Source organism: Ixodes scapularis, unplaced genomic scaffold (genome assembly GCF_016920785.2).
Source record: "Ixodes scapularis isolate PalLabHiFi unplaced genomic scaffold, ASM1692078v2 PGA_scaffold12__126_contigs__length_90152505, whole genome shotgun sequence".
Lineage (NCBI taxonomy): Eukaryota > Metazoa > Arthropoda > Arachnida > Ixodida > Ixodidae > Ixodes > Ixodes scapularis.
In genome coordinates this window covers 1,769,763-1,785,238 of record NW_024609838.1, presented here as the reverse complement: position 1 = coordinate 1,785,238, position 15,476 = coordinate 1,769,763, and the positions used below count along the sequence as shown (strand labels likewise).

Here is a 15,476-nt window from a genome sequence, read left to right as displayed (position 1 = left end):
AACTGCTTCCCGTCGTCTCTTCAGGCCTCGAGGTACTCGAAACCGTAAGTGCGGGTCAATATTTTTTAGAGAGGAACTTTGGTTGATATCCTCTTTCCAGAGGCTCATTGCGGCCGATTTCCCCAATATCGCCACTCTTGAACAGACGTCCGATTTTGTAAATGGAGCTAGGACTTTTTGGGCAGATTCGTGAGCCTTTGCAGCCATAGAGTCAGCTTTTTCGTTACCCATGACACCACAGTGACTGGGCACCCACTGGAATGATACGGAGTGGCCAAGGGAAACGATTTCTGAGTGGACTTTAAATATGTCTAAAATTACTTGTGTGTTTGGACTGTTTTTACGTAGACACTGAAGCGACTGGAGGGCAGACTGTGAATCGCTCATGATCGTCCAAGCGCGAGGTGATGCTTTTTTAATTTGTTGGAGCCCCTCTCGAATGGCCACCAGTTCAGCAGCCGTAGATGAGGTTTTGTGGGACAGCTTGTAACCAGCTTTGATATGAAGCACTGGGGCAGCCAGTCCAATCGATGACCCGTTATGCGTAGTTGATGCATCGGTATATATGTGGCAAGAAGAACGGTGCCGTGTATACAATAAAGACAGAAAAAGCTGCCGAAGGACAACTGAAGAGAGCGTCGATTTTTTTGTTATTCCAGGAATAGTCTTGTAGATTAGAAGTGGAGGCAGTGACCAGGGTGGTGTATCGAGTACCACAGGATCTTGAAACACTGTTGGAAGGACATCCTTGATAATTCAGTGGAGCGTCGTCTTTTTTGTCGTCGGGTGCTTTTTCTGCAGTTCTTATGATGCAGCAGTGTACTACAGTCTAAAGCCTGGTTCAGACAGTTGCGTTTGACTGCGTTTGACTGCGTTGCGGCAGCGAAAAACCAGGACATTCCTACTGCTTATATCGCGTGCCAACATGATTCCTTGAATTAGATTCCACGCTTCATACGAAGCACAGATGTGCCGGTGACTCGCTTTCGGTCCTCGACGCAACGCAGTCAAACGCACTCAAACGCAAGTGTCTGAACCGGCCTTAAGACCGTGTTTTGCGTACCGCACTACAGAAGCCTTTGAAGCGTGCTTTTAAGCGCGCTCCCGGAGTGATACCGTGACCGCGGGGGCCGCGCTTAAAAGCATGCCTCAAAGGCTCCAGTAGTGCGGTATGCGCAACACGGTAACGGTGTGCTAAAAGTCTCTATTATGTGTTTTATTCGGCGCCTTTGATCGGCAAATGACGGAGGTTGCGGGGGGATACACCCTATATTTCTTAAGTTGTCCCAGACTGTTGAATGTGGCAGTGCTGTGAATAACGATATGATATTTTTACGAGAAGTTGGGAAGCCGTTACGTCGGCTGCGTCCTTTGCCTGCTAGCGGGAATTCATAGTATACGGCGAACAAAATAAAATATGCGTAGGTTTTTTAGGGAGCGCGTACTCTCGGTGGTTTGGATCCTTACGGCGAAGATGGAAGTTCACCTGATAGTTTCAAGTGTTTAAAAAATACCGAGGATTTGGGATAGGATACCAGAAAGATAAGCTACATAAACAACTAATTAAATGCGGCTTTCTTGTTAACGAGAAAATGTTTCAAGCTGCTGACACGACATTCACCTATAATAACAACAACAACAAAAAGTGTCAGGGCGCAAGTGTATTATGCTGCATAAATTTTCATAGAACTACGAGTGGGTGGCACTAAGGTCACCGTATCTTTGAAACGTAGCGTCATTGTCTTCCCTGCCCGCTCACAGGACACAAACAGATACCGATGACCAAAAGTTCGCGAGGTAATTAGTTGATGTAGGAAAATTTATTGACACCCTACACTGCAAGACATAAAACACACCGGGAAACGGGCACACAATAAGAGCACGTACGCTGCCAACGTCCAGAAGCGTAAGTAACAAACATAACATAGAGAATCCAACATGGCCGCACTTTACATCTCGTCAGCACTCACAAGGAGGGCTCTCTCCTTCACCAAATAAATACCATATCGGTGCCCGTTGCCATGGCAATCGACATTTCGGCCCCTTCGTACGTTGGTCTTTTTAGACTTAGGCTATAGGTGGCGCAAGCTATCCCCCATTACAAAGTGTATAGCCATTAACATCCATCCATCCATCCACTCGCATCTTCGAAGCTTCGAGAGAATCGTTCTAAACCAGTCGCACCAAGATCGCCATGGAGCATCATCGTACTGAAGGCGTTCCTCGCCAATATGAGCGTCTTTGGCACTGTGTGTGCCCAATCAACTTATCGATCACGCGCATCTCCGCGGATCGCTTACAATTATATCGTTCTTCTTGCTCGTTAGAAGACAATACATTTATTTTTCACAGCCTCCAAACACCGACAACGTATGCATATGGAGTTGGTACAAAGATGTGCGCTTGTTTCGCCGGTGTGTTGATAGCAAAATCTCGGTATACAAACTGCCGAAACGTCTCTATTAGCGGCGAGATGTTTCGGTGGCGCCCTCATTCGGTTACCTTTCGTGACGTCATTACCTTGTGAACAACAAGCTCGATGGTGTTCGTAATAAGCATTCTGGAAGCCTGAAATTATAGCGCTCTCAAAGCAACACTGGCAACACCGTCAAAAGTGAAATTCTTACATTACTCTTATTTCCGTCGATGAGACATTCTTTGCTGACGTCATAGTCAGCATTCGGCCAATTGTGGTGGGCCGACCTCAGCGACGCTTTCGATCGCTCACGTCGCAGCTTCCGATCACCACCGAATCAATGTTGGCTCACAAAGAACGGAGTCTCATTTCATGAGCAAAAATGGCGACCATACGAGGAGCTTTCACTACTTTTTTAAGTATCCAGTGACCTTAGATGGCACAAGAAATGAGAGGGGGGGTTTACCGTACGCTTCGCCGAGTTGCGCGATAGAGTCGCGTGAACTGCCCGTGATGCAGGGCAAATATTGTGGCATCATGACTGCCGGAGCAGCGTCTATCGCCGTCTCAAGCATACAAGTGCGCGACACTTTGAAGCGAGCAGACGAGCAAGCCAGCAGATAAAAAATGACGCTCGTGCCCACTGCCCGGTTCTCGGCGGTGTTTTTTTGTGTGACTTCACTTCCGTGACCAAGTTTTTGTGACATCGACCTCCCAGCTTTGCACCCCCTCTCAAGCGCGAAAGAAAGACGTAGTTCTACTACAAAAAAAAAAAAAAAAAAAAATCTTGCGGGACACATGAGGAGCGAGGCGTAGGAGAAAAATAAAACGGTTTTATTAAAACAAACTTTAAAACAGTAACAACGGGGAGGAGGGGGGAAAGAGACGCTCATCCAAACTGTCTCAGTGCAGTGTGTCCCGCACTTTGAGGAGGGAAAGTGACTGGTCTCGTCTCACGGGGTAGACACCTCGAATTCGCAAGTGCCGCCGGCATACAACGTCTTGGCAACATTGGGCTGCAGGTAGTTTCCGTCGCCGCAGAACACGAAACTGAAAAAAAAAAAAAAAAGAAAGAAGCAAAACATATAAAAATTACTCTACTATCGTCCTGGTCAACTCTAATGTCGCGGTCGCTTTGCCAATGGATCATACGAGAGGCATTCTGAGGACACTGTCCGAGGGGCTTCTTCCCACTGTTGTGGACTTAGGCTAGGTGGCGCAAGCTACCGCCCGTTACAAAGGGTATAGCCATTAACATCCATCCATCCATCCTTGTATGGTGGTCCATAATTGGTTACACAAAAACTGTCCTCAGAAATGTTCGAATTATATTAATGTATTCTGCGTGTGCTTCAGGCGTGTCCGCAGCGAAGAACACAGCGTCTTTAGTACGATGTATGAAACATATGCAACCCAGATAATCAAACAAAACAAGTTTCCTCGATCAAAAATGGCCGTCTGTTGAAAAACGCTTAGACAAAGGCGCGGGCACAGAGAACGAGACCCTGGAAGTCGGCACTCTACCGAGGGTACACGCAACCCACTTCAAGGTTATCCTACGCAGATCTGCGAAGTCATCCTACACGTCGTAGGTAAAAGTATAGCTACGACGTATAGTCGTCGTGGATACTTTTTGATCCTCCACATCTTTGAAGTGTTTTGTAACAATAACGTAATATTTTCGCGGTAGTAAGGTCCCATATAATTTAATTAAAATAGTACAAACTATTTCGATCATTTTAGTTATTCGTTACCTTTATGACAATTCGTGATCGTTATAAGGTAATTAAATGAATATGAGCGTACAAAGCAACAATAAATGACATCGTGCAGTCTTATAAGCGACACCGGCACTATTGCAATAGACAGGGTGTCCTTAAAATAAATTCAGCGTTGATTTGTTTCACCGCAAAAACTAAACTACGCATCACCGAACGCTGATCCTCCACCCAAGTGCAGCGCTAGCGTTCCAAACCAGATGCCAACGTTTCCGAAGTAACCGTTATCCCAGCCAAAAGTTATATTATAGGTGATTATCTGAAACATTCAATGGGAAAATGGGACCCGTTTTTTTCCCGTTCTCGGCAACTGTCGCCATTCAGCTGCAGAAGTCCATCGTCCGCCGATTTATCATTCAAAATTTCAGAAAGTCGGTTAGAAGTTTTGAATAAATAAGCAGTTAGTTAGTTCTTTTTTTTTTTTTTTTACACTTTGACGTTGGATTTGAACCGGAGCGTTCGGTAATGCTTACATTACATTTGCGGTTAAAAAACAAAATTGTTTTTTGGGGGGAAGGGTGGTGTTTGTATGTCGAAACACCAATGACTTGTCTATTTATTGAAACATATAATTGTTTTTAAGGGAACTCCACATCCTAGAAATCTTTCAGTCCGTCCGCCCGTCTGTGCATATTTTTTTTAGCTCTAAACTCAGACGCAAAGTTAAATTGATGTATAATTATGCGCCAATCAAGGTAGTGTCACAGGTTACTTGGGAAGCGTTTGCCCGCAATGCTTAGGAGTGAAATTGACATCACGTGACACGACGCTACGTGACGTCTGGTTAGGTTAGCTCGCGGTATTGCGCGACACCACGATTGGACACAGGGACGTCACGACGCTTTACCACGTCGCGTGAGGTCGGGTCACGTGAAGTTACGTAATCACACGTAATGCCATCGAAACAAATTCACACCTCTTCCTAAAAAAACTGCACTCCCAGCATTACAGGACCTTGAAGATCAAATCACTGGCAATATGTTTTTATACCAGTATTCCTGGTTAAAACAAAGTGGAAGTAATGTGCAACGTTACGAGTAAAGCAATCGATTAGTTTCTGAAAAATGTATTTGGTAACAGTAATTCATCGCAATAAGGTTGAGTAGCTCTCGATCGTAACTTATGTCATTTTTAATTGAGGGGCATAAGTCCACGGCGACGGCTGTCTCGCCCTAAACCAGTAAAGTCAACACTCAGGGGTTTTTTCTCTGTCTTTTGTGTACCTTGTGAAACGTTAAAAACTAGTTAAAACGTTAAACCAACACGTTACTATTCTATTGGACGCTATTCCTCTAGATGCCATATTCACCAAGGACCGTAGTTGAGTGCGTTCCTAACAAATAGCTTACACAACGGTGATGTGGAACGTAGTTACGTTCAACATCGTCAGGATTCGCGTTCTGTGACGCTCTGATAGGTCCTAGCTTCGCTCACCTCTCTCCCGTGGCCAGGTTGCGTACCCGGACGTAGTTAAGGAAGAGCCTGGGCTGTCCCACGTTCGCCTGCTGCTGCTGCTGCTGTTGTGGCTGCTGTCCGTACAACTGGTTCTGGTCAGCGAACAGCGGCACCTGGTCGGGCCTCCACTCCAGGTCCAGGCGGATGATGCGTCCAAGGTCGCCCGACGTCACCAGGAAGTCGACCTTCTTGCCGGACGTGTAGTCGTCGTAGCGCCTGCGTTATCAATTAAAAACTGTTCTGTTGCTATTCAAGATGGATTTGGAAAGGGGGGGGGGGTGTTTGGACCCCCCAAACCCCCCTCCCCCCCCCCCTTTCCTCTGCCTACGCCACTGACAACGTACACAGACACCAAACCATGTTTTTTTTTTGTTTTTTTTTTTTTTTTGTTTTTTTTTTTACCGTTTGACGATTCCTTGTTCGAAGTCTGAGAGGTCGTCGGGCAGGCGAAAAAGAGAACTTCGACCGATTCCCCGACTCAGCGATCACCCTCGGTGCTAAATGTGCCGAGAGCCGCGACGCCGCCATGTTTTCCGAGGGAGGAAAAAAAAGCAGGAGGCGACATCACTATATATAGTAAACGTGGCCACTTAAGCCCGATATCAGAGCCCAGCTTGTTATGATTCACAACACCCGCTAGCAAGCGCAGTGATGCCTATCCATTCTTTATATTTGTGCTAATAAGAAATGGATTTACCTCGATATCCATATTTCTAAAACTGCTATTAGTAGCTTCGAACATTTCAAAAAATAGCACGACTACGACTGGGGCTTGGGCAAGACTCACGACTTGGCAGCTGCCATAACGTCAGCCAACGCGGGCGGCGGGGGTCGGATGCGGCGTGTGGTTGCTGTCATCGTGTCGAGTTCCCGGCGTTCTTTCGTTCTGGAGAAGCTGAGACGGTCAAAGCGCAACCACGTGGAGAGTGTTTCGAACCTCTCTCTCGGGCGTCAGCTGCGTCGTCGAAAATTGCTCTTTTCTGTTTCCCATAAATGCGTGCGAGGTGGCGCTACAAACACGGATATGTGTAAAGCCCCTCGATGTGTTTGCGTTTGTCTTGCAAGTAGCGTCAAATGCGCGAGTGCACGAGGCCCATGTCTCGAGCGGCCCTTGGAAGCAAATGGCGGCGGAGCACCCGCTCATGGCACGTGTCTCGCGCGCTTCCACAACAATGGTTGGCGGTACTTGTAAAAAACGCTTTTATCAAGGGGCTTTAGGATATGTGTGGCGAAAGTGTATGAAGGCTCCCTAGAACATGTTGTCTTGAACGACGCTTTCACTTCACGAGCGTGCGTGCATTAGAGGTTCGTTTGAAGCGTCGAGCTCGCTCTCGTAGCTCCCCCTTACGGTGAAATGGAGCACACATTTCTACGAACGCCTGCGGAACAGTTCTCTTTGTTATGGTTGTCTTTGCGGTCCGTAAATGCTCTTGCAGTACTCGAGTTTCTCGTACAGTTGTTCCCCTCTTTCTTACGTTGAGTAAAGCGGTTTTAATTTTATATTGCATATTGTACACGGTCTGCTCTGGAATTCAAAATTTACGCGTGCATTTTAGCAGGCGATTCCTAACTAAATTCAAGGTTTTCCTTAGTCACGGAAGACTAGGTGGCCCAAACTACCGCCTAATACGAACGATATCGATTATGCTGGTTATGTCCACCCATTCGGATGGCAGCCGTTCATGTCTCTAGCCATGTATAGTGAACGGAGGCACCTAAACAGGATGCCCAGACAACCCGGACCAACTTCGCAACAGCCGGCCGCTTGGTGCGCTAACAGTCAAGTGAGCCGCTGGTGCCTACGGGAGTAACAACTCTTTACGTTAGTATATTACTCTATGACGTTACTACGGACTCCGACTTTCGCTATTTCAAAAAGAAAGGACGCAGTGCGTTGGCAACTGGTTAAAAAAATGTTTTACGAATCTCGTTATTCAGTATTATAGAAATGTCGCTTACAAAGCTTCTAACTTTTATAAACGATTACGTCACAAATAAAAAGAAGCGAGAAGGTGAAAAAAAAGAGAAATGCGCAAAAAATTAAAAAAAGGGGCGTGTGCATAAAGATTTTTTTTTTTTTTTGCGTTGTGGTATTTTTTTTTTTTTTTGCGTTTTTTTGATCACGAATTGCATCGTTTTAGACAACAAAGAAAAAATGCGACCTTTGGGAGTCAGTGCCCCTTCAATAAGAGATCGGTGTTTCGCCAATGTTTTATTACTTTCTTGGCACATTATAGTCAGTCGGAGAGGTAAGTTATTGTCTTCTGAGGTAAATAAATGATGAGCGGTCATTATTAGTATTATTTGATAATACTGCCGGCGAACTTCTGAAGGCCGTGGCACGGTGTGGACAAAAATATCAAATCATTAATGAACCAGATGAACACTCACAAGCATAAAAAAAAGTGACTTAGTCGTCTGTCCTCCCCCAACAATACACGGCAAAGTAATTCAGTGCCTCGACATGATTCTTCACATCGTGAATGAAATGTATAAGAAAATAAGAAACTATCCAACACGCCGAGATGCGCGTATTTCGGTAACCGGTACTCAAGGGTAACTGTCATCTCTTACATTTTTGTTCAGGTTTTGGTAAAGAACATAGTACCCACTGTTAACATTAAAAAAAAATAAAAAATAAAACGGCGATTACATTGTTAGTGTGATGGACGGCTTTCTGTTTATATTTTAGAATCGAAAATGAATAATTAAAAGTGAAAAAAAAACTAACACGCAGTATTTCTTTTTACGTAAAATGCGATGAACAAACCAATCACGTGCTCCTGCTATTAGTGTCGCACAGTGTATGACAGTTGAAGTTCACGAGTATCGCCTTTACAGCAACGATACCATGAAACCGGGTATTTCTCGCCCACCTCGTGATCGAGTCAGCCAGGTATCTGGTGGGTTTGGAGCCCTGAAGGTGGACGAACAGCGTTCCTCGGTTGCTGTGCTGCTTCCTCGTCTCATCTGTGCTGGCAACCGTGGCTTGGATGTGGTACTGGTTCCCTGAAACAAACAAAAAGCCAGCTGGTTCCTTCAAATAATTTTTTTTTTTTGCAGGCAGAAATGGCGTGTAAAGCTGCAGCCATGGCAGCGTGTCAAAAAAAAAAGCAGAAAAAAAGCTTTCTTTTTTTGTGTTAAAATGAATTACGCATCGCCCAACGATGCGTAGTTATGACTAGCATCGTTGGGTGATGCGTAGTGTGTATATGACGACGTGGCTTCAGCTGTTCGCTCACGGCAGAAGGGTGACGATCCGGCGGTGGTGAGGAACATGCGGACGCTCCTGCGGGCGTCGGCGAAGCGCCTCCAGTCCACGGCCCGGAAGCCCATGGGCGCGCACTGCATGCCGTCGGCGCCGCAGCCCGTGCTGCAGGCCCCCGTGGTGAAGTTGTCGTAGCCGTCGCACGCGTAGCCGTAGAAAGGGCAGTCGCTGTTCACGGACTCGACGAAGTACTCGTACGCTCGCACATCCGGGCAGCTCACGTAGCGACGCACTCCTGCGGGGAACCAGGGATTCGTCGTCGGCGACGTCAACGGTGACGTCATCGGGGAACGAGGGGAAGAAAGTGTGCAGTCAACGAATGTTACTCTGAGAGGCTTCGGTCGAAGAAGAGACACTGCCATTCATTTTAATTAATGAGTGAGTTTGTTTGTCTTTCTTTAAACACTCGCATAAAGAAGGATAGGTCCTTCATCGTGATGTTTAAAACCCGGGAGTGTGGTAAGGGAAAAAAGGGAAAACTTTGAAGTCGAAGAAACAAGGCACAGGAGGAGACGGTGAAGGCCGTGCAGCTTTGCTTCGAAGTTTTCAACTTTTTTGTCCCTTTAACTATCACCAGCTCGCCTACGCGCTCACTGACTTTTCATTAATAGATCCTTGCAAGGTAAAACGGCGCAAGAAACGGCACACAAGAAACAAGGAAGGCAAAGACACAGCGCTGACTTTCAACTGAAAATTGAAAGTCAGCGTTGGAAAGTGTTCACAAAAAATGCGGGACTGTCACACATTTTTGTTTCTCCTCACCTATATTTTTTCGCATAATCCTGGTTGAAATGTTTTATTATTTTTTGTTTTGCGAACCAGATACGGAACCCACGTGACTGTGAACCAAGGGAAACAAAAAACTTCTATAGGTGTGGCCACCACGCGCGCCGCAGCTGCCAGATAAAGTCCTTTCTTCGCCTTGGTCGCAAGCGGCGCCACCAGGTGGCTTCTCGAGATGCGGCTAATGGCTAATGACATGGTGCCCGGTTTCCCACGCTTTTCTATGAGAGGCATGCTTGTTTTTAAAGTCGTTTTCTGGGTGCGCCACGTCACCTAGAACTCGGCACTTGCGCTGCGCGTGTTCCTTAGGCACTGCCTAATAGTCATTGATCCTGGTTTTGTCCCTTGACGACGGCAATGACGGTGTTATAAACACGTTGAAGCGGAGAAATCTCTGCCACGTTGTTCAAGCTAGCGTCCGTCAAGGTCAAAGTAGACACCCCAAACTGAAAAAGCACGTGCTCGAATGCCATAGAAATTAGAGACTTTTTTTTTTCTTTTTTTTTCAGTTGCGCCGTTTTGACGGCGGAGACGCTGTCCGCTGAAGGCTACTTGGACGCGCGCCAATAGGACATTATCTGGTCGATCGCGTCACAGCGTTCGCCGTGCTGTGTGTCTTCACCAATTTATATCTTACACCGTGTCCTCGCCCCCCCCCCCCCCCCTTTTTTTCCTCCGCACTTCACAAGCTTTTCCGAATATGTGGCCAGGGCGGCACGTTAATCTGTTCAAAGAAAAAGAAATCAAGTTGGAAAGGATTTTTAAATATTTCCTATTGTTACAATGTAACAGTCGGTTTTATAGTTATGCATGCCGGAGTTACCCCATGCGGAATTTCGCCCCTTTCAGATAGCACCAAACTGGACCAGCTCCTTTTGACGCTGACTGCACAGTGAACGAATGTTGTTCCGGTGAACTTTGATCGCGAGGAGAAATACTCCTGCTTATCCTAACGAAATATGTTGATTCTTTTTTTTTTACAAAGTACATTTAGGGGAACACGAATGATAAATGACGTACGTATTATCTAAGTATTTTATTCGTGGTTCTTTTTCTTAATTGCGCGGCTTTTGCCTGAATTTCGCGCTCCGATTTTGTTGAATGTAAATCAGAAAGAGGGAGAGAGAGAAAAAAAAAAGTCTTGAGTGGCCTGAGAAAAAAATATTTCGGATTCAGGGAAAAACAGATTTGCGAAAATTAAAATACACAAGTTCTTTCCCAAGGAAAAACAAGAGTTGAGTATAACTTTCTAATTCTAAATATAGAAGATTGAAAAATAAGCGCATGTTTTGACGGAAGTTACGTTATTTGAAACTTTCTCATTGAGAGTATATTAGAAGAACGCGCAACGCATAAACACGCGTAAACACGAACTCTTTGGAGTCCTGTCTTCTCGCCTTTCAAAAATTGTAAATCTTACATTGAAGCATATCGAAGTACTTCATCAAGGAGTTCACATCGGTGTACTATATACAGAGTGATAGGTTTTTTTTGTTTTTTCCTTTCTTTTATTTTTTTTTAATAAGGACTAGTACTTAAAAGAATGTGTTAGGTTGTTTAGTTGATGTTTTCTTTAATTCGCAGGCTAAGTTTGGCGCAGTGAAGTAAGACGAAAGTGGTTAATTACTTGGATAACTAAAAATATTTGACATACTTTATAAACTTTCACTTTCTGAGGCATAATGTAGTTAGAAAATCGACGCCCGACCTAGCAGCGACATGAAAATGTTAATAAAAATATGAAAAGTCCAGTGTGAATTCATATCAACAGCTGCGACACTTAATCGAACCCTAACGTATTCTTATATATGTATCTTGCACTGGTGTATTTTGTGCCTAACGTGGAGGAGCCGTCGCCAATGTCTGCTCTGAAAGTGACACAACCACCTGTGACTATAAAACAATCTTGATTCTAGATAGATGCCACGTGACTGCTATAGAGCAGTCACGTGACTCCGTGACGTCACGTCGTCACGTGACGATATTGACAATGGACGCCCTACACCATCAGTTTGAGTGGGAGGCCCTCGAAAGCTATCTCTGTAAAAGTTGCTAGTGGGCGTTTCGCAACAAGAAATGGAATCCTCGTATACATGCACTTCGAACCGAAACTAATTCGCAGAGGCACACCGGTGACGTTGATACCTGTGCTCTCCGAAGGGCTCCAAGGGTTACAGCCGCACTTCCGCGGGTTACCACACGTCCACGCAATAGACCCTTTTTTCGAAAGTCAGTGCCATCTGATGGCTCAGAAATCAGTTTCACTTTCGACATAGTAATGGCGGCCGCGAAACTGTATTTCATCAAGCACCGTCACTTTCGCACGTCACTGGAAGATGAAAATTGGTTCTTTGGTCACGTCATACTTTTTTTTTTCTTCTTGATTTTCCTTCACTTCCAATGGTGTGGACATAAGAACTGACCCGTACAAAGCGGATCCCGCGATTGAGAGATTTTAGAACCAAACTTGTGCCAAGAGATTGATGGGATTACACTTCGAAATAAGCGCTTTGGCAGCCGTTGTATCTGCTTCGCACATCGTGTTGTACCGACATCTCGAACCTATCCTCCGCTTGGTAGTGTCTTCAAGTTCTTCCTTCATCGGCCTTGAGAAGGCCGCCATCAGTTGGGCACAGATGCCAGACATTGGGACGCTAGAGTGATCAAAGTCGAATTTGTGCAATCATGAACACGTGTGCAATCGGTAAACCGTCCTCCGTCCATACCGATTCGCAATCGGCAGCCTTCCTTCCGCGTAGACAACGTCGCCCTTTGCGGAAGCACTTACCGTAGACCCAGCTCTCCCGCTTGACGTATCCCTGGCCAGGCTCGTCGCATTCCGCCGGTCGGCCTCCGTTCGGGTAGAAGTCCAGGTGACCGTAATCTTGGACCGACTGCGGGGCTACAGGGAAACGGGAAAGAATGTCTTAAAAAGCAACCGTCGCACTGCTCGTACCTCGTACAAAAGACACGGCGTTCCCTGCAGGCATGATGACAGATTGTCTGCTTCAAACATATACGCAGACAGCTTTTTTTTATATGACCAATAGGCAGTTTTGGGGAACCGTTTTTGCGCATCCGATACGGTACGATGGGCCCACCGGTACGAGCTGCGCATGCGCTATACCACAGACGACTCGCATATGCGCAATTCGTACCGGAGGGTCCATCGTACCCTATCGGGTGTGCAAAAACGGTTCCCTAAAACTTCCTATTTCCTGAGGCGTGTTTCCCTTATGTCTGCAGACTGTCTTTGGTATATTTTATTGGCGGTGCGAGCGCGGCCTTGGTGCACACTAGCTCGAACAATCAGTGGACAAATGCTGTCGGCGTTCTAAAAAGAAAAGTAACGTATGGTGTAACTTGAACGGAAGTTTAGACAAGGGGATGTCTGCTTTAGAACGGCGTCTGGTGTCTTCCCTGTTGAGGGTATAATTTGGAGAGTGGAGTATAGACCATCCCAATGACCGCCCTATTGCTCCTCTGTCCACTGGGGTTGCGGGACGCGTTCTGGAAGTAAGCAGACAAGATCTCTCTGCAGGGAAACAGCAGACGCCGCGCGTCCACGGCCCGGTGACAAGGCATTTTTCGCTAAGTCATATGCACTGGGAAAGTGTATGATTTAGTGCTCTTTAATGTGCATCACGCAATGGTAATCGTGCGATCGCATGTGGCAGAATATCCGTTAACACAAACACGGGCAACAGCTTTTCGTCCGGTATTGTTATTTAATTTGAGAATGGCAGTATACTTTTAACGGCGTGCTCAAAGCCTGCGAATAAAAACGTGAGACCCCCGATGTCATAACCAGCTCTTTTGTGTGTACGCGTGTGGTTCGCTTTTATTGACGGTCGGTCGTCAATAAGACTTATACCCCACTCAGACGGTCTACTTTATAGTGCACTTGAGCTCACCGAACGTCACGTCGAGTACTTCGGTGCCACATGGACAAAAGACTAATGTCACTCGGAAATTATGGCAATAACGATGGGTAAGGTATTATTAGACGCGTAAAATGTTAAAGTCAAGGCCTAAATGTCTCTCCAATAATTTGTCTATTTAATGAAGACACTTTACAAAAAAACATTGCATAATGAACGATCATTACGCCAATGGGGTGATTCTGTTCGATCATCGCAAGGCAAGATAAAGAAGAAGCAGATTCAACCTTGGCGTTCCGCTTCGTCCCACGAAGGTCTACGAGGAGGCCCTGACACTGCCTTATGAGTTCATAATTATCGTGTTGTCTAGTACATGAGAAGACATGATTGCGCTTTAAGACAGGGACATAGGAAGAACAGAAACCACAGAGCGCTATGGCGTATACAGACTATTCTAAAATTTAGCGCTCTGTGGTGTCTGCTCTTCCTATGTCCCTGTTTTAACGCGTAATCATGTTTTCTCACGTACAATACCAACTCGCCCAACAATCAGCACTTGTTTCGTAGAGCTGCATGCTGAAACACAAGTAGGCTCTATCATTTTCTGCTAACCAAGATAATATTGGAATTATTTACTTTGCCGTCGTCTTTCCTCGGTTTACGGCGGCGCTACTCTTGTACAGATCAACCTAAACTGTAAGGCCGACTATATATATATATATATCAGGGTGTCGAACCGGAACCGAACCGAACCGAAAACCGGAACCGAACCGGTATTTTTTCCGGATCTGAACCCGAACCCGAACCGTTATATTGTTATCGCGATGAACCCGAACCGGAACTGAACCGGAAAAAAAATAACGGTTACCGGCTCATGCCAAAACGGTTCGGCCACGCGCTGTTGACAATGAATGTGCTATCAATGCCATTTGTTTTTTAAGTGCCGTCAACTGACGCACACCTCGCTTACATATTTTTCTTCTCCACTCAGTCTTAGGAATATAAACGCTGCATCCATGAATCTTGACAAACGCTGCATCCATGAATCTTGACATAGGAACCAGTATTGCGCTGGTCGCGGCTTGCACGGAAAAAAAAGAATTGGAAAGCTGTGCAAAAAAAAAAAAAAAAAATCGCGTCACCGGATTTCATTTTTCTACAGTCTCGTAAATCCTAAATGCTGCTGTGTGCTCATTTCAGAACACCTTTCTAGAACGCGCGAGTTCTTGAAGCTTGCTTCCATCGGAATGAGAAAAGAAGGCTGTGGAGTTTGATAATAATGCATCCGGTTTCGTATAGGCACTTAGAAGCTAACATACTTGTGAGACAGCGAGCTCTTCTATTTTAATATTTATCCTATTACGCACTTCTGGCGTTGCGTTCGGTGAAGTGTTTTTTTATATTCCGTATCTTGTTTAATGAAAACTTCTTTAAAGGTCTAATTTGAGTTACCGAAGGCTAGTTCAAATAAAGAAAGCTGTATTTTCTCCCCACTGTTCCTTCAATTGCTTACACGCCGAGGTGGCGGGATAGTTAGCGAGTTCTACTTGTGAGTGGGTTTGTAAGGAGGTCGCGGATTTTACGGCTACTGCGTCAGACCCAATTAGATGAAGTCCGAATGAGTAAACGTCGGTGAGGTAACCTTTGAGTGCACATAAAGAAACCATTCCTGGTAGAAATCCCTGAGCATTACACTACGATGTATCCCGTTTCGTATGTGCTGATTTCAGATGTTTTATTTGTAATTTATTTTGATGTTGCAATTTGTCATTTATAATTTCTGAACCGGTTCGCGAACCGGTTCAGCGCCCCGAACCGGTTCGCGAGCCGGTTCGCGGATCAAAATAATCGAACCGGAACTGAATCGGAACAAAATAAATTTACCTGAACCTGAA

General features: G+C 45.6%; 1 protein-coding gene across 1 annotated transcript in view; it reads right to left on the bottom strand.

Moving 5' to 3' along the window:
• Positions 1-3,229: 3,229 nt before the first annotated feature.
• Positions 3,230-15,476, bottom strand: part of LOC8035214 (pancreatic triacylglycerol lipase) — a 49,915-nt gene continuing 37,668 nt past the window's right edge. Inside the window, exons 6-10 of the mRNA XM_029975053.4 lie at positions 12,489-12,602; positions 8,892-9,152; positions 8,526-8,658; positions 5,629-5,865; positions 3,230-3,466 (exon numbers count right to left, since the gene is read on the bottom strand). Of these exons, the coding sequence (XP_029830913.2) occupies positions 3,370-3,466; positions 5,629-5,865; positions 8,526-8,658; positions 8,892-9,152; positions 12,489-12,602 (842 nt within the window). The 3' untranslated portion in view covers positions 3,230-3,369. The remainder of the gene's footprint in view (positions 3,467-5,628; positions 5,866-8,525; positions 8,659-8,891; positions 9,153-12,488; positions 12,603-15,476) is intronic.